The 18486-nt window shown below is 33.9% G+C and overlaps 1 protein-coding gene across 6 annotated transcripts in view; it reads right to left on the bottom strand.

Moving 5' to 3' along the window:
* Window positions 1-2677: 2677 nt before the first annotated feature.
* VRK1 (VRK serine/threonine kinase 1) overlaps window positions 2678-18486 on the bottom strand; it is a 119267-nt gene continuing 103458 nt past the window's right edge. For 4 of the 6 annotated variants that reach the window (XM_053602865.1, XM_053602863.1, XM_053602867.1 and 1 more), the window contains 2 exons: window positions 8067-8154; window positions 2678-2915 (listed from right to left, as the gene is read on the bottom strand). In XM_053602865.1, coding sequence (XP_053458840.1) covers window positions 2757-2915; window positions 8067-8154 — 247 coding nt within the window. In that variant the 3' untranslated portion in view covers window positions 2678-2756. Of the gene's footprint in view, window positions 2916-8066; window positions 8158-18486 lie in introns of those variants that run through there. The other 2 variants (XM_053602866.1, XM_053602869.1) reach the window with 2 other exon arrangements.

Genomic DNA, 18486 nt, shown 5'->3' on the forward strand with positions numbered 1-18486 from the left:
CCGTTTTGAAAATCTAAGAAAATAATCATACATGTTGACAAAGATTTCTGCCTAATTTTGTTCAAGAATATTGTTTACAATATCCCAATATTGAAAACAACTTAAATGTCCAATATTAAGGTAATGGTCATGAAAGTATCATAAATCCATAAGAAAAGATACCATTGAAACATAAAATCTACATTCATAAATTATCTGTAATAACATGAAAAGTGTTTAATGTTAGCTTTAAAAAGCAAACAAGATTTTACATAAAGTGTAACTATTTACAGATAAAAATGCATAGAAATGACTGAGAGAGAAGGGCTCAAAATATTAACAGTAGTTGCCTGTGGGCGGTAGCATTATGGCTTGTCTCTTGAGTTTTTCTTTATGTCCTAAATTTTCTACAATTGCCATTAATTGATAAACCTTGATAATCAGAAGAATGTAGAGCACTGAAAATAGAATTTTAAAGAACATACAAAACTCAACTGTGTGTGGTGTGCGTATATATATGTGTGTGTAGATATATAGGTAGAACCATATACATATAAATTATTTTACATTTCTACCACTAATTTATTGCTATGCAACTTGGGTCTTTACACATTTGGCCTTTAGCCAAAAGGCCGAGAAGCGATTGCAACCTGGATCTTTATATGCACAATTAATTTATTAATTTAAAAAAATCAGGGGTTTATAACTCTGGCCTATTAATTGTTTGATTTGCCTTAAGAGATTACTATGGAAGAATACTTAGAAGCTACTTTACTTTAGAGTTTAGTTAGTTACCAAAGATTTATCAGTTGCTTTTTATCCACAACTGACAGGAAAACTTCAGCTCACACGAAGGACCTAAGAAAGTGGCAGGGAGGGCAGGACACAATGAGGCCAAGTCCACGTTAGAATACAGAAGCTGCGTAGCGAAGGGAGAGCAGAGAATGGCAAATCTACTCCATTTAGGGAAAACAAAAACATTTTAAGATAAAAATACTTTAGGACTGAAAAAGACAAGGAAAAAAAGCATAACTCTTCATAACAAGGAGGTTGCTTAACCATTTCTTAAAAATAAAAGGAGTAGGAAAAAAAATCGTACCAGATTAAGAGAATAAAAGAAATGCAGAAAAAGGGATACAAATGATTAATCAAACTGGCCACTATGGCTAGTAGTTTGTTATTAACTTCTGTAGCCGTGCCAATATACTAACATTCAAGAAAATGTCAGCACTTGTTTGAAACAATATGTGAAGAAATATTTGTTTTCTTAATATTTAACCAACAGGTTTTGGTATATTTTTGTGTTTCAAAAGACGAAAAAGCTAAAGCATATACACAAAAACATATCACACAGATTTTATCCTATTTTAGGCATCAAAGTGTTTAAAACAGAACTTGATGTATTACAAATAAACTTGGGACCATAGCACTGATGAGTACCAAAACCTCACATTCTACAGAAAACAGGATTCCTCTCTCACCCAAATCAAATTTTTCACTGTATAAAGACAAGTAGCTATAGAACTTTAGGAAGCATTATAAGATTAACCTTCAAAGGAAAGTCTGTGTTATCTATTTTGCGTTTTTCAGTATCTGACCAATACAGTGATAAATGCTTCACATAACAACTAAATACTCATATGAGAAAGCTGAAAAGTTTTAGTCTTTATGTTGGTTTAGCATTTCCCAAACTTGGTACAACCATAACAATGTTTAGGAAGCCCACGTATCCCTTTGCAATTGTTTTCTTACTATTTTCTTCAAATCAACTCACTTTTAAAACCTGAAATAACTATAGACTTGTCCTAAGCAGTTGAAAAATACCACTTTAATGTGCTAGCTAAGTTTTGGATTACATGTTAAAATACTTAAGTATGTTTAAATGAATCTCTGTCCATAAGCCACCTAAAAACAGTACACATGATACATGTGGTAAGGTGTATTTATGGAAATACACTGGAAAATACAGTCCAATCCCAATTTCTTTAAGTAAATTTTGAGGAATGTACTTTGAAACTGTTCATTAACATGTCAAAATTTCAAGCTTTTGTGTCCAAGGCAACTAGGAAAACTCCGTATCTTAAAAATTTCTTATCACTAAAATCCTAAAATGTTTGGTTTATTGTATAAGCATTACATGCCATAAAAACAAAAATTTACAAGAAAAATAATCTCCTGTGAATGAACAATAGGCTACGTATGTATACATCTAGTTCACAGGACTTAAAGGAAACGAGTTTCTACAGAACCTTTGCCACCACCTGATGATTGATCATGTTTTCTTGTCATACAGCTTGCAGACTTATGTAATTCTTACATGCTCTTTCAAATATGTATATTTTTTTCTCCCACAGACATACTTACTCCATTTTTTCTTTCACATTCATTTCCACTCTTTGTTCCTCTTGCCTCACATAGCAGGAGCTATGTTATGGAATAAACGTTTATGGAATGGAACACATACAAAACAAGTCTTATAACCATTACAAATTATGTATTTTTATCAAACAAAAGATATTTTTATTTTAAGTTTTGGATTTCCTTAAAAGTGAGAATTTTCTCAAACATTTGTATCCATTCTGGGAAATGTACAACAATTAGAAAAGTGTATGTCATAGTAATTTTTCTTATGTATCTTTCAAAATCTTAAACACAGCTATCTTGGAATAGCTTAAAGAGTACAACCTAAAGATTATGGAATTTCATAAATTAGTCTTTAATAAATTGTACAAAGAATTTGAATAAAAAAATCTTATGTTTTCTGAAGACAATGGTATTTAATTATTATTCCCATCCCACAAGGCTGTCATGAAAATAAAACATTTCAAACAGCAAAAGAGAAAAAAAATCAAGTGAAAAGGAAGAAAAGAAAGAAGAGAAAACATCAAATTCACAGCATTTGAATTACTTCTGGACTCTCTTCCTGGTTCTTGAACCTTAAAAACAAACAAACAAACAAAAAAAAAAAATCAAAGAAATTTAAATCATTAGTCAGTAATTTATAATCAAAGAAATTCAAATCATTAATTAGTAATATATAAATGTAAAAGAAGAAAATAGAAATATTCTTATATATAGTTGTTAATATTTAAAAATCTAATTGACAGCACAGATGAAATATGCATACAAAGATACAACTGTTAAACCCTGAAAATCTTTGAAAATTGTCAATTTTTAATGTCAAAAAAATATGCTAAAATACCTTCTACTCTTTAGTCATATTAAAATACTGATAACAAAATATTTCTCCCCAAAATTTGTATTGTAAAATTTAAAACACTAACACCAAATGTCAACAATAATAAAATAAGCACTTACTCCTTGGGGGGAAGCAACAAGGTTACGCATATCAGGAAAAGCAGGGAATTTTTTCTAAGTGAGTTGCTTTATAAAGCCTAGTACCTATACCCTTCAGGCAGGAGAGCACTAGGCTATTCTAACATGGAAAGTCTTTTCCACTAGGAATAATATAGATCCCAACTGAGCAGCCTCCTCTGATCTGGTTTAAGTCTCTTACTATAGTTCACAGTTCTTTTTTTTTTGGCTGGGACTGGGTTTGAACCCACCACCTCTGGTATATGGGGCCAGCGCCCTACTCCAAGAGCCACAGGCACCGCTTCTCTTACTACAGTTCTTACCCAACTCTTCTTGGATTGGAATACATCTGTGATTCTCTATTGAGAGCACAAGAATTCTGCCTTGCCAAGGAGACTTTTCCCCTAAGCTACACCCCACCCCCCACCTCCTACTCTGAGCACAGCAGAGTCAGAGGATATGCCTGATGCCTAAAGCTGGGAAACCAGGTGCGGCCATTTCCTTCCCAGCACCCCAAGATCACACTGCCAGGAGAGAGGACACCAAAGTGAGGGACTGTGTGGCGCCCATAATCAATGACTGAACTAAACAATGAAGAGATAACATTTCTTTTCTGAAAAGTACAAAATATTCTTTGAATCTGGCACAAAATTTCTACCACAAATGTATACTAATAAATAGTATCTAAAGGTTTTCTGATTAAAGGTTTATTTACTTAACTAGAAGGTCAGTGTAAAAGCTAGTACTTTTTATTTTTTCAAGTTAAGGTTTCTATTTAATTCCCATATAGCACAATTAAAATAATGTTCAGACTTACATGAATATCTTTTTTCCTGTCACTCACAATATATATACAGCCTGTATAATATACTATTATTGATTTAAAAATGTGAGGGTTTTCATCAATTTTTGTGATATAGCCTTTTATTAAAATTATCCCATGGTACTGGGAAGCTGACATGGGAAGATCACTTGAGCTCAGGAGTTTGAGACCAGTCTGATCAAGGCAAGACTCCGTCTCTAGTAAAAGTAAATAAATTAATAAAATAAAATAGAAAAATTAGTTGGGCAATGTGGCAGGCATCTGTAGTCCCAGCTTGAGGATCATGTTAACCCAAGACTATGAGGTTGCTGTGAAGTAGGCTAAGGCCATGGAACTGCAACTGAGTGACAGAGACTTTGTCTTTAAACACACACACACACACACACACACACACACACACATATATAACTCCACAGTAGATTTTTAGGTTTTTATTTCAGGAATTTTGAAATTAATTCTGCACAGAAAATTGAAAATGTGATAGTGAGATTAATATAATGGGATATCACAAAATCAAGGCCAATAATCAATACTATAATATACCTTCCTTTCAGTAAATTTTGAACCTATAGCATTACATTAAAGATAAAACTATATGCAAATAGCATTATTATTTGAGAATGAGAACAATGTCCTAATCTGACATTTTACTCTTAAATGTCACTGCTGCATTCCCCCTTCAATCTGAAGTTTCTTACTGAAACTAAAAATGCTAACACCTGGAATTTATTACATCATCAATCCTAAGCACTGTGTACACTTTGCTGCATGTATCAATACTTTCCTTAAAAATCAATTCCAATTGTTGTACCAAAAAATCTTCCTGTCTGTTTAAACTATAACTATTTTCATAATATACTAGTAATGGTAAAAGGTCTAATCATAAGACTAATGAGTATAATTTGACATACAAGTTTGTGATACTCCTATGATCCCAAACGAATGGGAAATTTATTTGTAGGGTACCCTTAAAAATATCTACTTCTTGATTAATTACACTTTCCTCAAAAATTCTTTATGGGATAAACAGCAATGATATTTAAGAGTAAAACGTGAAATTAGGATATTAATGAGAATATTATTAAAATACATATAGCACTACCATTGTCATTTTAGTGTCCTTCAAACATTCAAAAATAACACCAGCAAGAGTGAGTCTTCATTTTGTGAACAGGAGAAACAAATTATACTGGCCATAAATATCATGGCCATATTAACTAATTTTTAGCACAATTCTTAAATATTGGCATGGTTTTGAAAAGCCAAACTATGCACGGTTTTTCAAGGCTTCTCATTTTGTGAGGAAGAAAAAATTACTTGAAGCAAATAACCAAATTTTCTCAATTGGTAAAAATTATGCCTTGCATAAAAATAAAAGGATTAGAGGCCTCTGTTCTTCTTGAAAACCACCCCATCACCCCCTCTTTTTCTTTGAGAAAACCTACACAATACACATTTTGAAAGCTTTCAGAATGTATTCTTACACAATAGACCCCCAACTACTCAAAATGAGTTTAGGTGTATCAAGAAAATTATACACGTTTTTAAAATGGTCCAAATAGATATTAAAGGAAAGTTGCTCCCATTTTGCTAAGCACAGCATTCTGAAAGATCACACAGTGAGAAAAATCTCTTACCATATTGTAAATCATAAATTGTGTTTGGAAATAAAATTGTTAATGAAGAAACTGACATTTCTAAAGCTGCTGTTAGAAGTAACCATTCTTGAAACACATTTATGACACAAAATCTTAAAGCCATAAAAACAGAATTCACTGAATTGTATTACATATTTCTTACAAATTAAAAAAAGTTCAAATGTAATAATGTGCCTTCTCCTTCAAGTTACTTTCAACTGATGAATACAAAAACATACATTTAAATGAACCCTTGGCTTTTTCTTTTTTACTAAAAGCATTAACATTTTACCACATCAGGTAATATTTCTCTTATTTATGAATATTTTGATAGTAAAATACCTTAACTACCCTTGTACTTTATGGGAAAAAATTAATTGCAATGGGAAAATAAACAGCATTTAAGTAAAGCACTTCAGAGTCTATTATAACATATGAATAAGAGAGGATCTAATTATGCTTTATCTTCTTAAAAAGTTATGGTAAAAAAATCTGAATTGTTCTTAAATTATCAATGAATTATCTTTTGTATTAAAAAATAACAAAAATACTACTATATTCTCTCATGGAAAAAACCACCAGTAGAGGATCTTACATTAAAATTTTAGGTATAAAAAAGCATTTTCATCATTATACTAGAATTTACAACCATTTATCTATCAAAACAAATACCTCTCGTGCTCATTAGGCAAAGCTCAGGTAACAAATGACATCCAGGCAGTATAGAGAGACATGGGTCTTCCCCATGCACAGCTGTGACTTCTCCTTAGACTTACTGGGTATCGGCCTTACTGGGACGATGGAGGACTTTTCCTAAACTAAAATCGACAGTTTTTAATTTAAAGGATTTTTCTTAAGTAAGAATATTACTCTGTCTTTATAAATGCTCCTTAATTTTGTTCCCACTCACTGTCATAGCTGCTGCTGCTAGCCTCTGGTTGAGACATGCTTCGATGTATTGCTCCTTGGGACTCCTCACTTCCTAATAACAAAATGAACAAGACAAGAGAGGAAGGGGGGAAAGACAGTAGCAAATGGAAGGGGGGGGGGCCTACTTCAAAACCTTTAGCCTTCAGAGTGAAGTTATGTATTCCCTCTTCAGATATCTCAAGCATTCTTTGGGTAAAAGTAAATAAACCTAAGGATGTTCTATCCACAATAGACAATGAAGAAAATGTTAATAAAATCAGGGTGAAGACGATTCTCTTTCAAAGTTGAATGCTTTGCTTTGCACAAACATGCATCAATGCCACTGTCAAAGGGAAGGTAAAATACATCATTGGCCTTATTCAATAGGGCACTTAGGCTTCAATAAAATTTTTAACAAAAATAAGCCTTTTCCATTAGGAACCAAGAAATATTTCAGAACCAATAAAACAGTAAAAAAACAAAAGGCAGAGAGAAATCTAAAAAAAAAGAAGAGAAATCTAAAAAAAAAAAAAAAGAAAGAAAGAAACGCATTGTGGGTAGCACTGAATCTCTTCTCACTGAATCAAGTAAATCTTATCTTAGGTAACCTGGAACACACTGACTGGCAGTTTACTAATCATGCAAGTCCCACCTAGTTTTGCCCTTTGCAGATGTTGCCTTTGCTAATGTCATTTCTGAAACTACTATCAATGCCAGTTTATAAGCCATCTAAGAAATTACTTCATACCTTGTTTTTTGCTTTAAGAACTTTGAAAAGTGATTAAGTACCCCTTGCCTCCTAACTTGTTCAATGAAAAGGGGAACAACTGGGCAGGTGGAATCTGGCAGCTGCTATAGCCTCTTGTCTGACTCCTAAATTCACTATCACACCAAAATTAGAAGAGATCAGCATGGAGAAGTGGAAAGAAACTGGCCTGAGAGTTAAGAGTTCTGGTCTCTACCTCTAACCCTTTCACAGTGGGTCTATCATTTATTTTGTTTACTTTTTCTTTTAGAGATGGGGTCTCTATGGTACCCAAGCTGGACTTAAACTCCTGGGCTCAAAAAAACCCTCCCGTCTCAGCCTCCTGAGCAGCTGGGACTACAGGCGTGCACCATTGGGCCTGGTAGCTCTGTCATTTAAACAATCAGTGTCTTGGGCTCCTAATCTGCAAAATGAGGCTAAGCTCCCCAGACCCTACTTCAAGGTTACTGTGAAGACTAAACAACATGTATGTATAAAAAACTGTGATACACACTATACAAACATAAGATCTTATATGGCATTATCTTACACACATAAAATCAAGATGTTATGACCCATAGTTAACCCATTATCTAGTGAGAGGAAATGAAATTTGTGTTTATATATGGAAGAAGCTAAGCAAAATTGTTCAACTTACGGGTTTGTGTGCCCTCCTCTGTCTGTGTATTTGAGCATTCCATATCTTCGACAGTAGATTCTGGGCTTTCTTCAATTTCTTTCTTTCGCTTCTTACACATAAAAAATTTAGGAGAAAGACAGAGATGTAGTCTGACGGTCAAAAAAGTAAATATACAAATTTACCACATAGTATCTATAAATGTACTTAGGTATAGGTATGTTTTGACATACAGGAAGAATATTTCACAAGTTTAGGAAAGTGGATGGGAAGGGAAGGGAAGGGATGAGGAATAGAAGAAAATGGGAGTAAGAGAACTTTCAACTACATAGTCAATCTGGATGGTAGGTATATTTCTCCATCTCCAACTTTAATAGTTCATCATTGAAAGCTATGTTTTCACTATCATGACTGATCATACAGAAACTCTCTTTTAAAGCAAAGTATTTTCAGAAAAAATGAAATAACCAAAATTAAATCAGAAATTAATGAAACCGAAAAAAATCATTCAGAAAATTAACAAAACAAAAAGTTGGTTTTTTGAAAATATAAATTAGATAAACCTTCAGCCAGACTAAAAATAGAAAAGCAAAATCTCTATTAACCTCAATCAGAAATGATAAAGGGGAAATAACAACAGGTGCCCAGAGAAACAAGAGATTATCTCTAAATACTATAAGAAACTCTCCGCCCGCCCAGAAAAATGACAATTTGGAGGAAATGGATCATACTTGGAATCACACTCTCTCCTTAGACTTAATCAAGAAGAAACATACCTCCTGAATAGACCAATTTCAAGCACTGAGATCGAAGAAACAATAAAAAATCTTCCAACAAAAAAAATGCCCTGGTCCAGATGGCTTTACACCAGAATTCTATCAAACCCTCAAAGAAGAGCTTATACCCATACTATAGAAACTATTCAAAAAAACTGAGAAGGAAGGAATGTTCCCCAACAAGTTCCATGAAGCAAACATCACTCTGATATCAAAACCAGGAAAAGACCCAACTAAAAAGGAGAACTTCAGACCAATTTCAGTAATGAATATAAATGCAAAAATTCTCTATAAAATACCCAATAGATTATAGCTACACATTAAAAACATCACTCATCACAACTGAGTTGATTTCATCCCAGGGATGCAAGGCTGATTTAACATATGCAAGTCCATAAATGTAATTCGCCACATCAACAGAAGCAAAAACAAAGACCATATGATTCTCTCAATAGATACAGAAAAAAATATTGGATAAAATTCAACATCCTTTTCTAATTAGAACTCTGAAGAATATAGGGATAGGTGGCACATTTCTTAAACTGATCAAAGCCATCTATGAGAAACCTATAGCCAATATTACACTGAATGGAGTAAAACTGACCACTTTTCTGCTTAGAACTGGAACTAGACAAGCTTGTCCTCTATCACCACTACTATTTAACATAGTGCTGAAGTTCTAGCCAATACAATCAGGCAAGAAAAGGTAATAAAGGGCATCCAAATGGGGCAGAGTAAGTCAAACTCTCTTTCTTTGCCAATGATATGATCTTATACTTAGAGAACCCCAAAGACTCACTCCTGGAAGTGATCAAAAAATACAGTTATGGGCGGCGCCTGTGGCTCAGTCGGTAAGGCGCTGGCCCCGTATACCAAGGATGGCGGGTTCAAACCCGGCCCCGGCCAAACTGCAACCAAAAAATAGCCGGGTGTTGTGGTGGGCACCTGTAGTCCCAGCTACTTGGGAGGCTGAGGCAAGAGAATCGCTTAAGCCCAGGAGTTGGAGGTTGCTGTGAGCTGTGTGAGGCCACGACACTCTACCGAGGGCCATAAAGTGAGACTCTGTCTCTACAAAAAAAAAAAAAAAAAAAAATACAGTTATGTCTCAGGATATAAAATCAACGTCCACAAATCAGTAGCTTCTGTGTATGCCAATAACAGCCAAGAAGAGAAGCTACTTGAAGACAATTCCCTTAACAGTAGCTTAAAAAAAAAAAAAAGAAAAAGAAATACCTAGGAATATACATAACCAAAGAGGTGAAGAACCTCTAATTCGAAAATTACGAAACCCTAAGAAAAGAAATAGCAGAAGATATTAACAAATGGAAGAACATACCATGCTCATGGCTGGGAAGAATCAACAATATTAAAATGTCTATACTTCCCAAAACAAAGTACAGATTCAATACAATCCCCATTAAAATACCAACATCATACTTTCAGGAACTGGAAAAAATAATCCTTCATTTTGTATGGAGCCAGAAAAAACTCCCTATAGCTAAGGCAATTCTTAGTAATAAAAACAAAGCTGGGGGCATCAGCCTACCAGACTTCAGGCTGTACTACAAGGCCATAGTGATAAAAAACAGCATGGTATTGCCACATAAATATAAACATAGACATATGGAATTGAATACAAAACCATTAGATGAAACTAATGTCTTACAGCCTGATCTTACCTAATCTTTGATAAACCAAACAAGAATGTACACTGAGGGACAGAATCCCTATTCAATAAATGGTATCAGAATTGGATAACCACATGTAAAAGACTGAAACTGGACCTGCATCTTTCTCCACTCACTAAAATTGATTCAAGATGGATAACAGTAAGGCATGAAACAATAAAAATCCTCAAAGAAAGTGTGGAGAAAACACTTGAAAGTACTGGCCTGGAGAAACACTTTATGAAGAAGACTATGGTGGCAAGTGCAACAACAACAAAAATAAACAAATGGGACTTAATTAAGCTGAATAGCTTCTATACAGCTAAGGAGACAACAACCAAAGCAAAGAGATAACTATCAGAATGGAAAAAAAATTTGCATATTATCAAACGGACAAAAGCTTGATAACTAAGATCTACAGAGAACCCAAATTAAGCAACAAAAAAAAAAGAGCCAACAGTCCCTTATATTAATGGGTAAGTGACATGAATAGAACCTTTTCTAAAGACAGACGAAAGGCTAATAACAAACATGAAAAAATGCTCATCATCCCTAATCATCAGAGAAATGCAAATCAAAACCACCCTGAGATATCACCTAACCCCAGTGAGAATGGCCCACATCACAAAGTCCAAAAGCTGCAGATGTTGGCATGGGTGTGGAGATAAGGGAACACTTTCTTTTTTTCATATATTTTTCTTCTTTTATTGTTGGGGATTCATTGAGGGTACAATAAGCCAGGTTACACTGATTGCATTTGTTAGGTAAAGTCCCTCTTGCAATCACATCTTGCTCCCAGAAGGTGTGGCACACACCAAGGCCCCACCCCCCTCCCTCCTTCCCTCTCTCTGCTTTTCCTCCCCCCCCATGACCTTAATGTCATTATTTGTCCTCATATCAAAATCGAGTACATAGGATTCATGCTTCTCCATTCTTGTGATGCTTTACTAAGAATAATGTCTTCCACTTCCAGGTTAATACGAAGGATGTAAAGTCTCCATTTTTTTTAATAGCTGAATAGTATTCCATGGTATACATATACCACAGCTTGTTAATCCATTCCTGGGTTGGTGGGCATTTAGGGAGAAGGGAACACTTTTACACTGCTGGTGGGACTGCAAACTAATACAACCTTTCCAGAAACAAGTATGGAGAATATTCAAAGAATTCAAACTAGACCTCCCATTTAATCCAACAATCCCATTACTGGGCATTTACCCAGAAGAAAAAAAAATCATTTTATCATAAGGACATTTGCACTAGACTGTTTATTGCAGTTCAATTTACAATTGCCAAATTGTGGAAACAACCTAAATGCCTACTAATCTAGGAATGGATTAACAAGCTGTGGTAAATGTATACCATGGAATACTACTCAGCCACTAAAAAAGATGGTGACTTTACTTCTTTTGTGTTAACCTGAAGTTGAAACACATTCTTCTTAGTAAAGCATCACAAGAATGGAGAAGCAAGAACCCAATGTACTCAATTGTGACATGACAATTGATAGTAGTACATGGTGGGGAGTGGAGGAATAGGGGCGTGGAGAGAGGGAAGGATGGGGGGGGGTCACAATTATAAGAGGCAGGACACAATTATAAGAGGGACTTTATCTAACAAATGCAAGCAGTGTAACTTGGTTCTTTGTAGCTTCAATGATTCCCCAAGAATAATAATAAATAAATAAATGTATTTTACAAACTTGATATCATCACTCACCTAGGCAATGTGGGTGGAATGTTGGAGAAAGAATAATCTACTTGATAAATGAATAGCTTTAAAAGTACAAAGCTCCCCTAACATCTCAAAAACTATTTGAATTTCTCACCATTTTATTGGACTGTTCCTAGTTTTCTAGTGGAATGTTATGTAGGAGTTGGTGTTTATATTCTTCCGCAGTTATCCATTTTCCCCAAATGTTTATTTTATCCCTTACTATTACTACACTTTCTAACATAACCAGTCATGTGTAAAGTTTTAAAATTCCTTAACATCTCTCTATATACAGTCAGAAGGACATTAGTAATAAATATAAAACTCTATATTTTTCATAACTTAATCTACGTAGTTTTAAATTTAAATTGATTCAAATCCGAATTTTAATTCAAAGTCTATGTTCCCTAAAGTTAAGTCTGTATCATTTAGAAAACCATCTGATATGTCCCAAATTTCAGATTCACAATGCAAAAGAATGTCCTCCTTTACATATCCTAACAATTAATAGTAAGTTAAACTTCATCTGAGAAATGTTCTTTGCTGCAAGCCATTTTGATATAGCTAGAAAAGACGATAATACCAGCTGACAGCACATTGTTCTTTTTCCTAATGACATCATGAGTTCTCTTGTAAAGAGAACTAACTACCTTGGAATGCTGAACTCTATTTGAGGTACATTATCTTAAAACCTCCGAAGGGTCAGAACTGCTATTACATATGTATTACAATTAATCCCACTGTTTCGAAACATTCTTAAGGTGGCTGTGGAAAGATCAGAACTCAGAGATAGCCACTATATTCTTAAGGAAAATACTTCACGTATATAAAAATAACAACTTGACTAAACCTTAAGAACCTTTAAAGGGCATTCATTTAGCGGATTTGTATATGGAGATACTGCTTCTCGAAAACAGATATAAGAGTGGCTATAACTTCATATAACTGACGAGAGAAGGGGAGAGTGCCTTACATCTTTCTTTTCCAAAGTGTTGCTTCATGATTACCATCTAAACCCTGCTGGGCTGAACAGATTGGTTCGATAATTACATACAATAACTGCAGTGGGCAGGTAACCCTCAGCTGGCACAGGGCAGCTCCCCTGTGAGAACTTCCATATGCAAACTGCACTGATGGAGTGCATTAGGTACATCTTTCCTGCCGGTGCACAGGCCTGATTAACGCCAGCCAAGACTCCAAGGTTAGCATGTCAGCAGATTTGTGATGCATTAGGCAGGAATAAACACAGACACTTTTGTTCGTTCAGACCAAAATTAAGGAGAAATATTTCAGTACTATATTGCTTTCCATACAGGAGAGAATGTATTTTCAGTTTTTGGAGGGCAGATTTTTAAATGCTCATTATAAAGGGAGCTAGCTATCTAATACATTCTACCCAAGAACATAGTGCATTCATCTTGTTTAAGCTTATTTAATAAAAAAGGAGCTTTCTTAATCTCCATTCAGATAAATTACACAGGAATGAAAATCAGACGGTATTCAACCAACAAAAGAAACACCTGTGCTTTAAGAGGATGCATTAGGTAAAGCTCTGAATTGCATTAATCCACACTTAGCCACATATTTCCTGCCCAACTTTTCTGACAATGTATGTGGTTTGGATAGAAAGGGCCAGTGGTCTACAGACCACCAATTAAACAAAACAAAACAAAACCTTTCAAGTTTAAGAGTTTCTAATTGTGTTATTCACTTTATAAGGCAGTAAGTAAAATTCCAAACAATTTACTGCCATTTCTTCCTTCTGAATATCTCCAAATGTTTCATTTTATTATTTACAACATCCTTAGGCTTCGGATAGTACATATTTTGGGACCATTTGAACAGAAAAATGGCTTCACAAAGTGACTATGCTAATCTCTGATTTTTGTCACATTCTACCAGGTCTTCACAGGTGCCTTTGTGTTCATAAATGAAACCAAAATACTGTACGACACACAGAATAACTTATAAAATAAACTCAGAATAGGGTTTTCTTTTAATTCAGCACAGCTGAAGTTATCTTTTTTAAAAAAACTCAATTTATTCCAAAGGGCATTAACATATATATTCCACATTTTTGCAGTGTCCAGATACGCTAGTATGAAATTTAGTTAATTAGCAGCTTCTCACTTCCAATTTAGAAACAGGAAGACAAGTAGGCTAGATGCATTTGGACTGGTAATTTACTAATGGTCTAAACAGTGATTGGAGCCCAGTTATAGACTTTATCTTTCAATAGAAAAAGAATAAAAATCTTCAGAGGCAAAAACCAAAGACCAATTCCTTGCTTCCCAAATCAAGTATCACTTCTAGATGCTTTCAGCAGCCTCTAAGCAAAGTCAATCAGATTCTTGACTATATACAAGCAAGATGAATACAGATGCAAGTTTGGTGGGGATTTTCCCATTCCTTATCATAAAAGTCATACAGTTTAATTTTAGAAACTTAGAATATATAGCATCTTAAAGTGTTGAACATGTGAACGAAAAACTCTACACACAAATATGAGACTGCACTAATCAGTTAATCTTATTTATGTGATTAAGGCCACGTGAAATCACCATGTATATGTATAAAATTTACAAATTCCTTAGTAGCAACTAAAAATAAAATGAGTTACTCAATAGTCACCTAAAAAAAAAAGATACATCTTCTATGAAAGTAAAGCAAACACATGTATTTATAAAACTAGTAGACTTAGTTAAAATCCCCTGTACAAACAGAAAAAAAATAAAGATGAAGACTGAAGAAAGTCAAAGAGAATGTGCTCCGTGTTTCTCAGCTGGTGGTGGTAAAAAAGACTAGAACTCAGAGCTCTTTATTTGTATTATAACTGCTTTCTCACAGAACTATGCTGCCTCCCTATGTGACTTTTTAGTATAAAGCAGCAGTCCTTGTTGCTGTGTTCCTATCTTAATGCATTTTTCTCTGAAAAGCTATAGCACACATATTTGTGTGCTTCATGTAAACTATTTCTATGCCCATCTCTATTTCTCTCCTACTCTGCATGCTCACTGAGGGCAAAGACTATGGTTTTCTTCACTTTAATAATCCTTGATGAACTTAAATATTATCAATAGATCACCACCTATAAAGCAACTATTCAACAACTACGGTAATAATAAAGAGATGATTTCATATCTTATTCTAAGTCCCTCAAAAACTGTGTAATATCTGAATTGACATTAAGTAATTATAGATGTATTTTAAGAAAATGCGGGAAAAGGTTAGATAAAATTAGGAAAAAAAGAAATGAAAAGATGGGAAGTGGGTTGGGACATGAATAAGTGACTTTAAAAGGCACAGATGAATTTGAAGAATTATCTAAAAATATTCCGCTAGAATGCATTAAAGTGATTTATTATTTTAAATGAGTTACAGTGCTGAAGACTGTAGTAAGAATAATGAATATTGCAATTTCTTTCCACAATAGCATTAACCTCCATCTGAACAGAAGTGAACATCAGCACCACGTCCTTACTAAGCATCTACTACCCGTGTGTCTGGCACTGTTACAGGCTTTATTCTCAAGCTGAAAAACAGACACTATAAAATAGATTAAAGTAAAAGGAAATTTCAGCTTTTATAAAAACATTAAACACACACACAGTTGATTTCTACAACTATCTGCCTTGATGTAAGTCCTATAAGAAATGCTTGTAGCATTCTGTGGTGTCCAGTGTAATGGCACTTATATGGGACTTCATTCTATGAAATATCAATCCATATGTAAATGTAACACAACTTCACAGTCAACCCTTGATTTCAGGTTTTTTTGTTGTTGTTATTTGTTTAAATTTAGATTTCTCTCCTGTCAACACTTATTTCATCTACTATAGAGGTAAGAAAATAGAGTACAATTCAAATAATTTTACTAATTATTAACAAATCTGGGGGAAAGAGTTTAACAAAAGAAAATGTTTAAGTACATAGCTAACTAAGCTTGGAATTATGTTCTTCATTAGTGCAAATTATCCACTCTTACAACAGTGCTATGAGGAATTAAGAATTTACTACAATTATCTAAAAACGGTATACCAAAGATTACTGCCAATTCATATGAATATACCAAAAAATAATACACTGTCAGAATAAATAAATGAAAAATACCCAACTTTATCTGATTGGCTAGCAGGATTAACTACTTGCTCTAAGGACAATATTTTTCTTAGCAAAAGCATTGCTTTCATAAAATAGGCGTAATTTGTCTACTTGCTGTTTTGGAGCATACTAAGTCCCTTCAGTTTGGCCTACTGAGAAACTACAGAAAGCTGCTTTGGATCTCTATTGTTATTCATTCTCCTAAGAAAAACATTCAGTTCATGGGCAGGTGAGCTGAGAAACAAGTTAACCCTTGATCATATCATCTGTAAAAGTACTACATGTCTAAGAACTTACTCTCATCAAAACTTCTTACAATAATAGCAATTACAACATATTCCTAATGGCACTTCTGAAAACAGTAAATCTAAATTCTAACTTGTTTATTAACAACAGCCTTTTGTGATTCTAACATCATTCATATCACAAGGATCATGAAACTTCAACATGATCAAACCTGTAGTCACTTAAGCTAAAAGATGTTTCTAGAGACTCCATGAACTAACATCTAAAAGATTAACATGTCAGTATATTCTCTTCTATATTAGAATCAACAAGATACTCCGTCATTCATGGTTTCCTCTGGGAGTTCTATGACTCACAATACGAATGCCAAAAACTTTTAGCAAAGTTAAGATGTTTCAAAGATAATTTATGGGGAAAGGGAAATGGGTGGCTAGTTAAGTTTTACTTATGTTCAATATTTTATGCCTAAAATCACTAGATGTTAAAAGTATCTTGAGCTTCTGAGGAAAAATAAATGCCTTATAAATGCATAACAATCATGGTTGCATGGCCCTGGCCAAGTCACCTAGCCTCTTTTGAGTTTTAGTTTCATCATTTGTGAATAGATGTATCTCACATGGATGCTGCAAAGCATATGTAAAATAATTTAATAGAGTGCTACATAAAGGCCCATTGATAAAGTTTGAGGGTTGCTATCATGTTACTAGAACCTAGCACGACCAAGTCCCCCAGGGAATTCTCAAAATTATATTTAAAAATACAAGACTTTAAAAGCTATAACACTAAAAACTAAGAAGGCTAATGTTTATGAAGACAAATATTTCAACGAAAACCAAATCCTAAGTATATACTGGTGGGGAATTAACTGATGTCAAGCCATACATAAATGAGTCTGTTATAAAAAAAAAACAAAAAGCAAACAAACAAACAAAAAAAAAACAGGCTGCTATTATTACAAACAGAATACCTGGTTTCCTCCCAACAAATCTATGACCACAAAATACCTAATTTGCTAAATACATAAACAGAAAACAGCATAATTCTTTGGTGGTCAGGAGTCCAAAGTAATTACTATCTTGTCTTTTAAAGCAAAATCAACTTTTTACCAATTCACAATCATTTATTATTCGAAACAACCTGTTTTTACATACTCATTAATTGAAATATAAGCCAGTCTTCATCTGTATGTGCCTAATATCCGGTTTCACAAACTGAAGTTTTATGCATGTAAGATCTCAGTTCAAAAAAGAGTATTCACAGATTCAAGTGAAATCATTCCATATTATTTTCTTGTCATAAAGAAACCAAAATGATGAGAAAACTTAAATAGTGGGTGAAATAATAGCTTTAACAATAATATTGCAGTTAGCATTTATTGATCACCTGCTATGTACCTGCCACTGTTTAGACACTTTATATAACTATCTTAAACTTCACAATAACCTTACAAAATAGATTAACACTATTGTTTACACAGAAAGAACATTTTTTCAAAAATTCAGAAATGTTTTACATTTCCTAAGAACTGGCCACACTATCAAAGAAAAATGAATCTATAATAATACTTTCTTTGAGGTCTCAATTTTGAGCACATCTTACAAGTATGTCCTTTTGTTGCTTCAGCAAATAAATTCTGCTGGACACCATTCAAGGTATATATATGGCATGCATCATTGCCCACATACAATAACCAGACATAGGGCTGATAAATCTACTATTTAAAGTCTGAAATGCCCAATATCTTCTATGTTTATTTGCAAAAAGGCAGTTTTTCACACAGAAGCTAGAATGTGAACACTTAAATTATGGAAGGCAGCTGTGCTCACCACAATACTACCAATGCACTTTGAACACTAAAATTCAGATTTGCAGTGCTTCTCAACTATATCTGCACAATGAAATCACGTAGGAAGCTTTTTAAAAATCCTGGGGCCTGGG

The sequence above is a fragment of the Nycticebus coucang genome, chromosome 9 (genome assembly GCF_027406575.1).
Source record: "Nycticebus coucang isolate mNycCou1 chromosome 9, mNycCou1.pri, whole genome shotgun sequence".
Classification (NCBI taxonomy): Eukaryota; Metazoa; Chordata; class Mammalia; order Primates; family Lorisidae; genus Nycticebus; species Nycticebus coucang.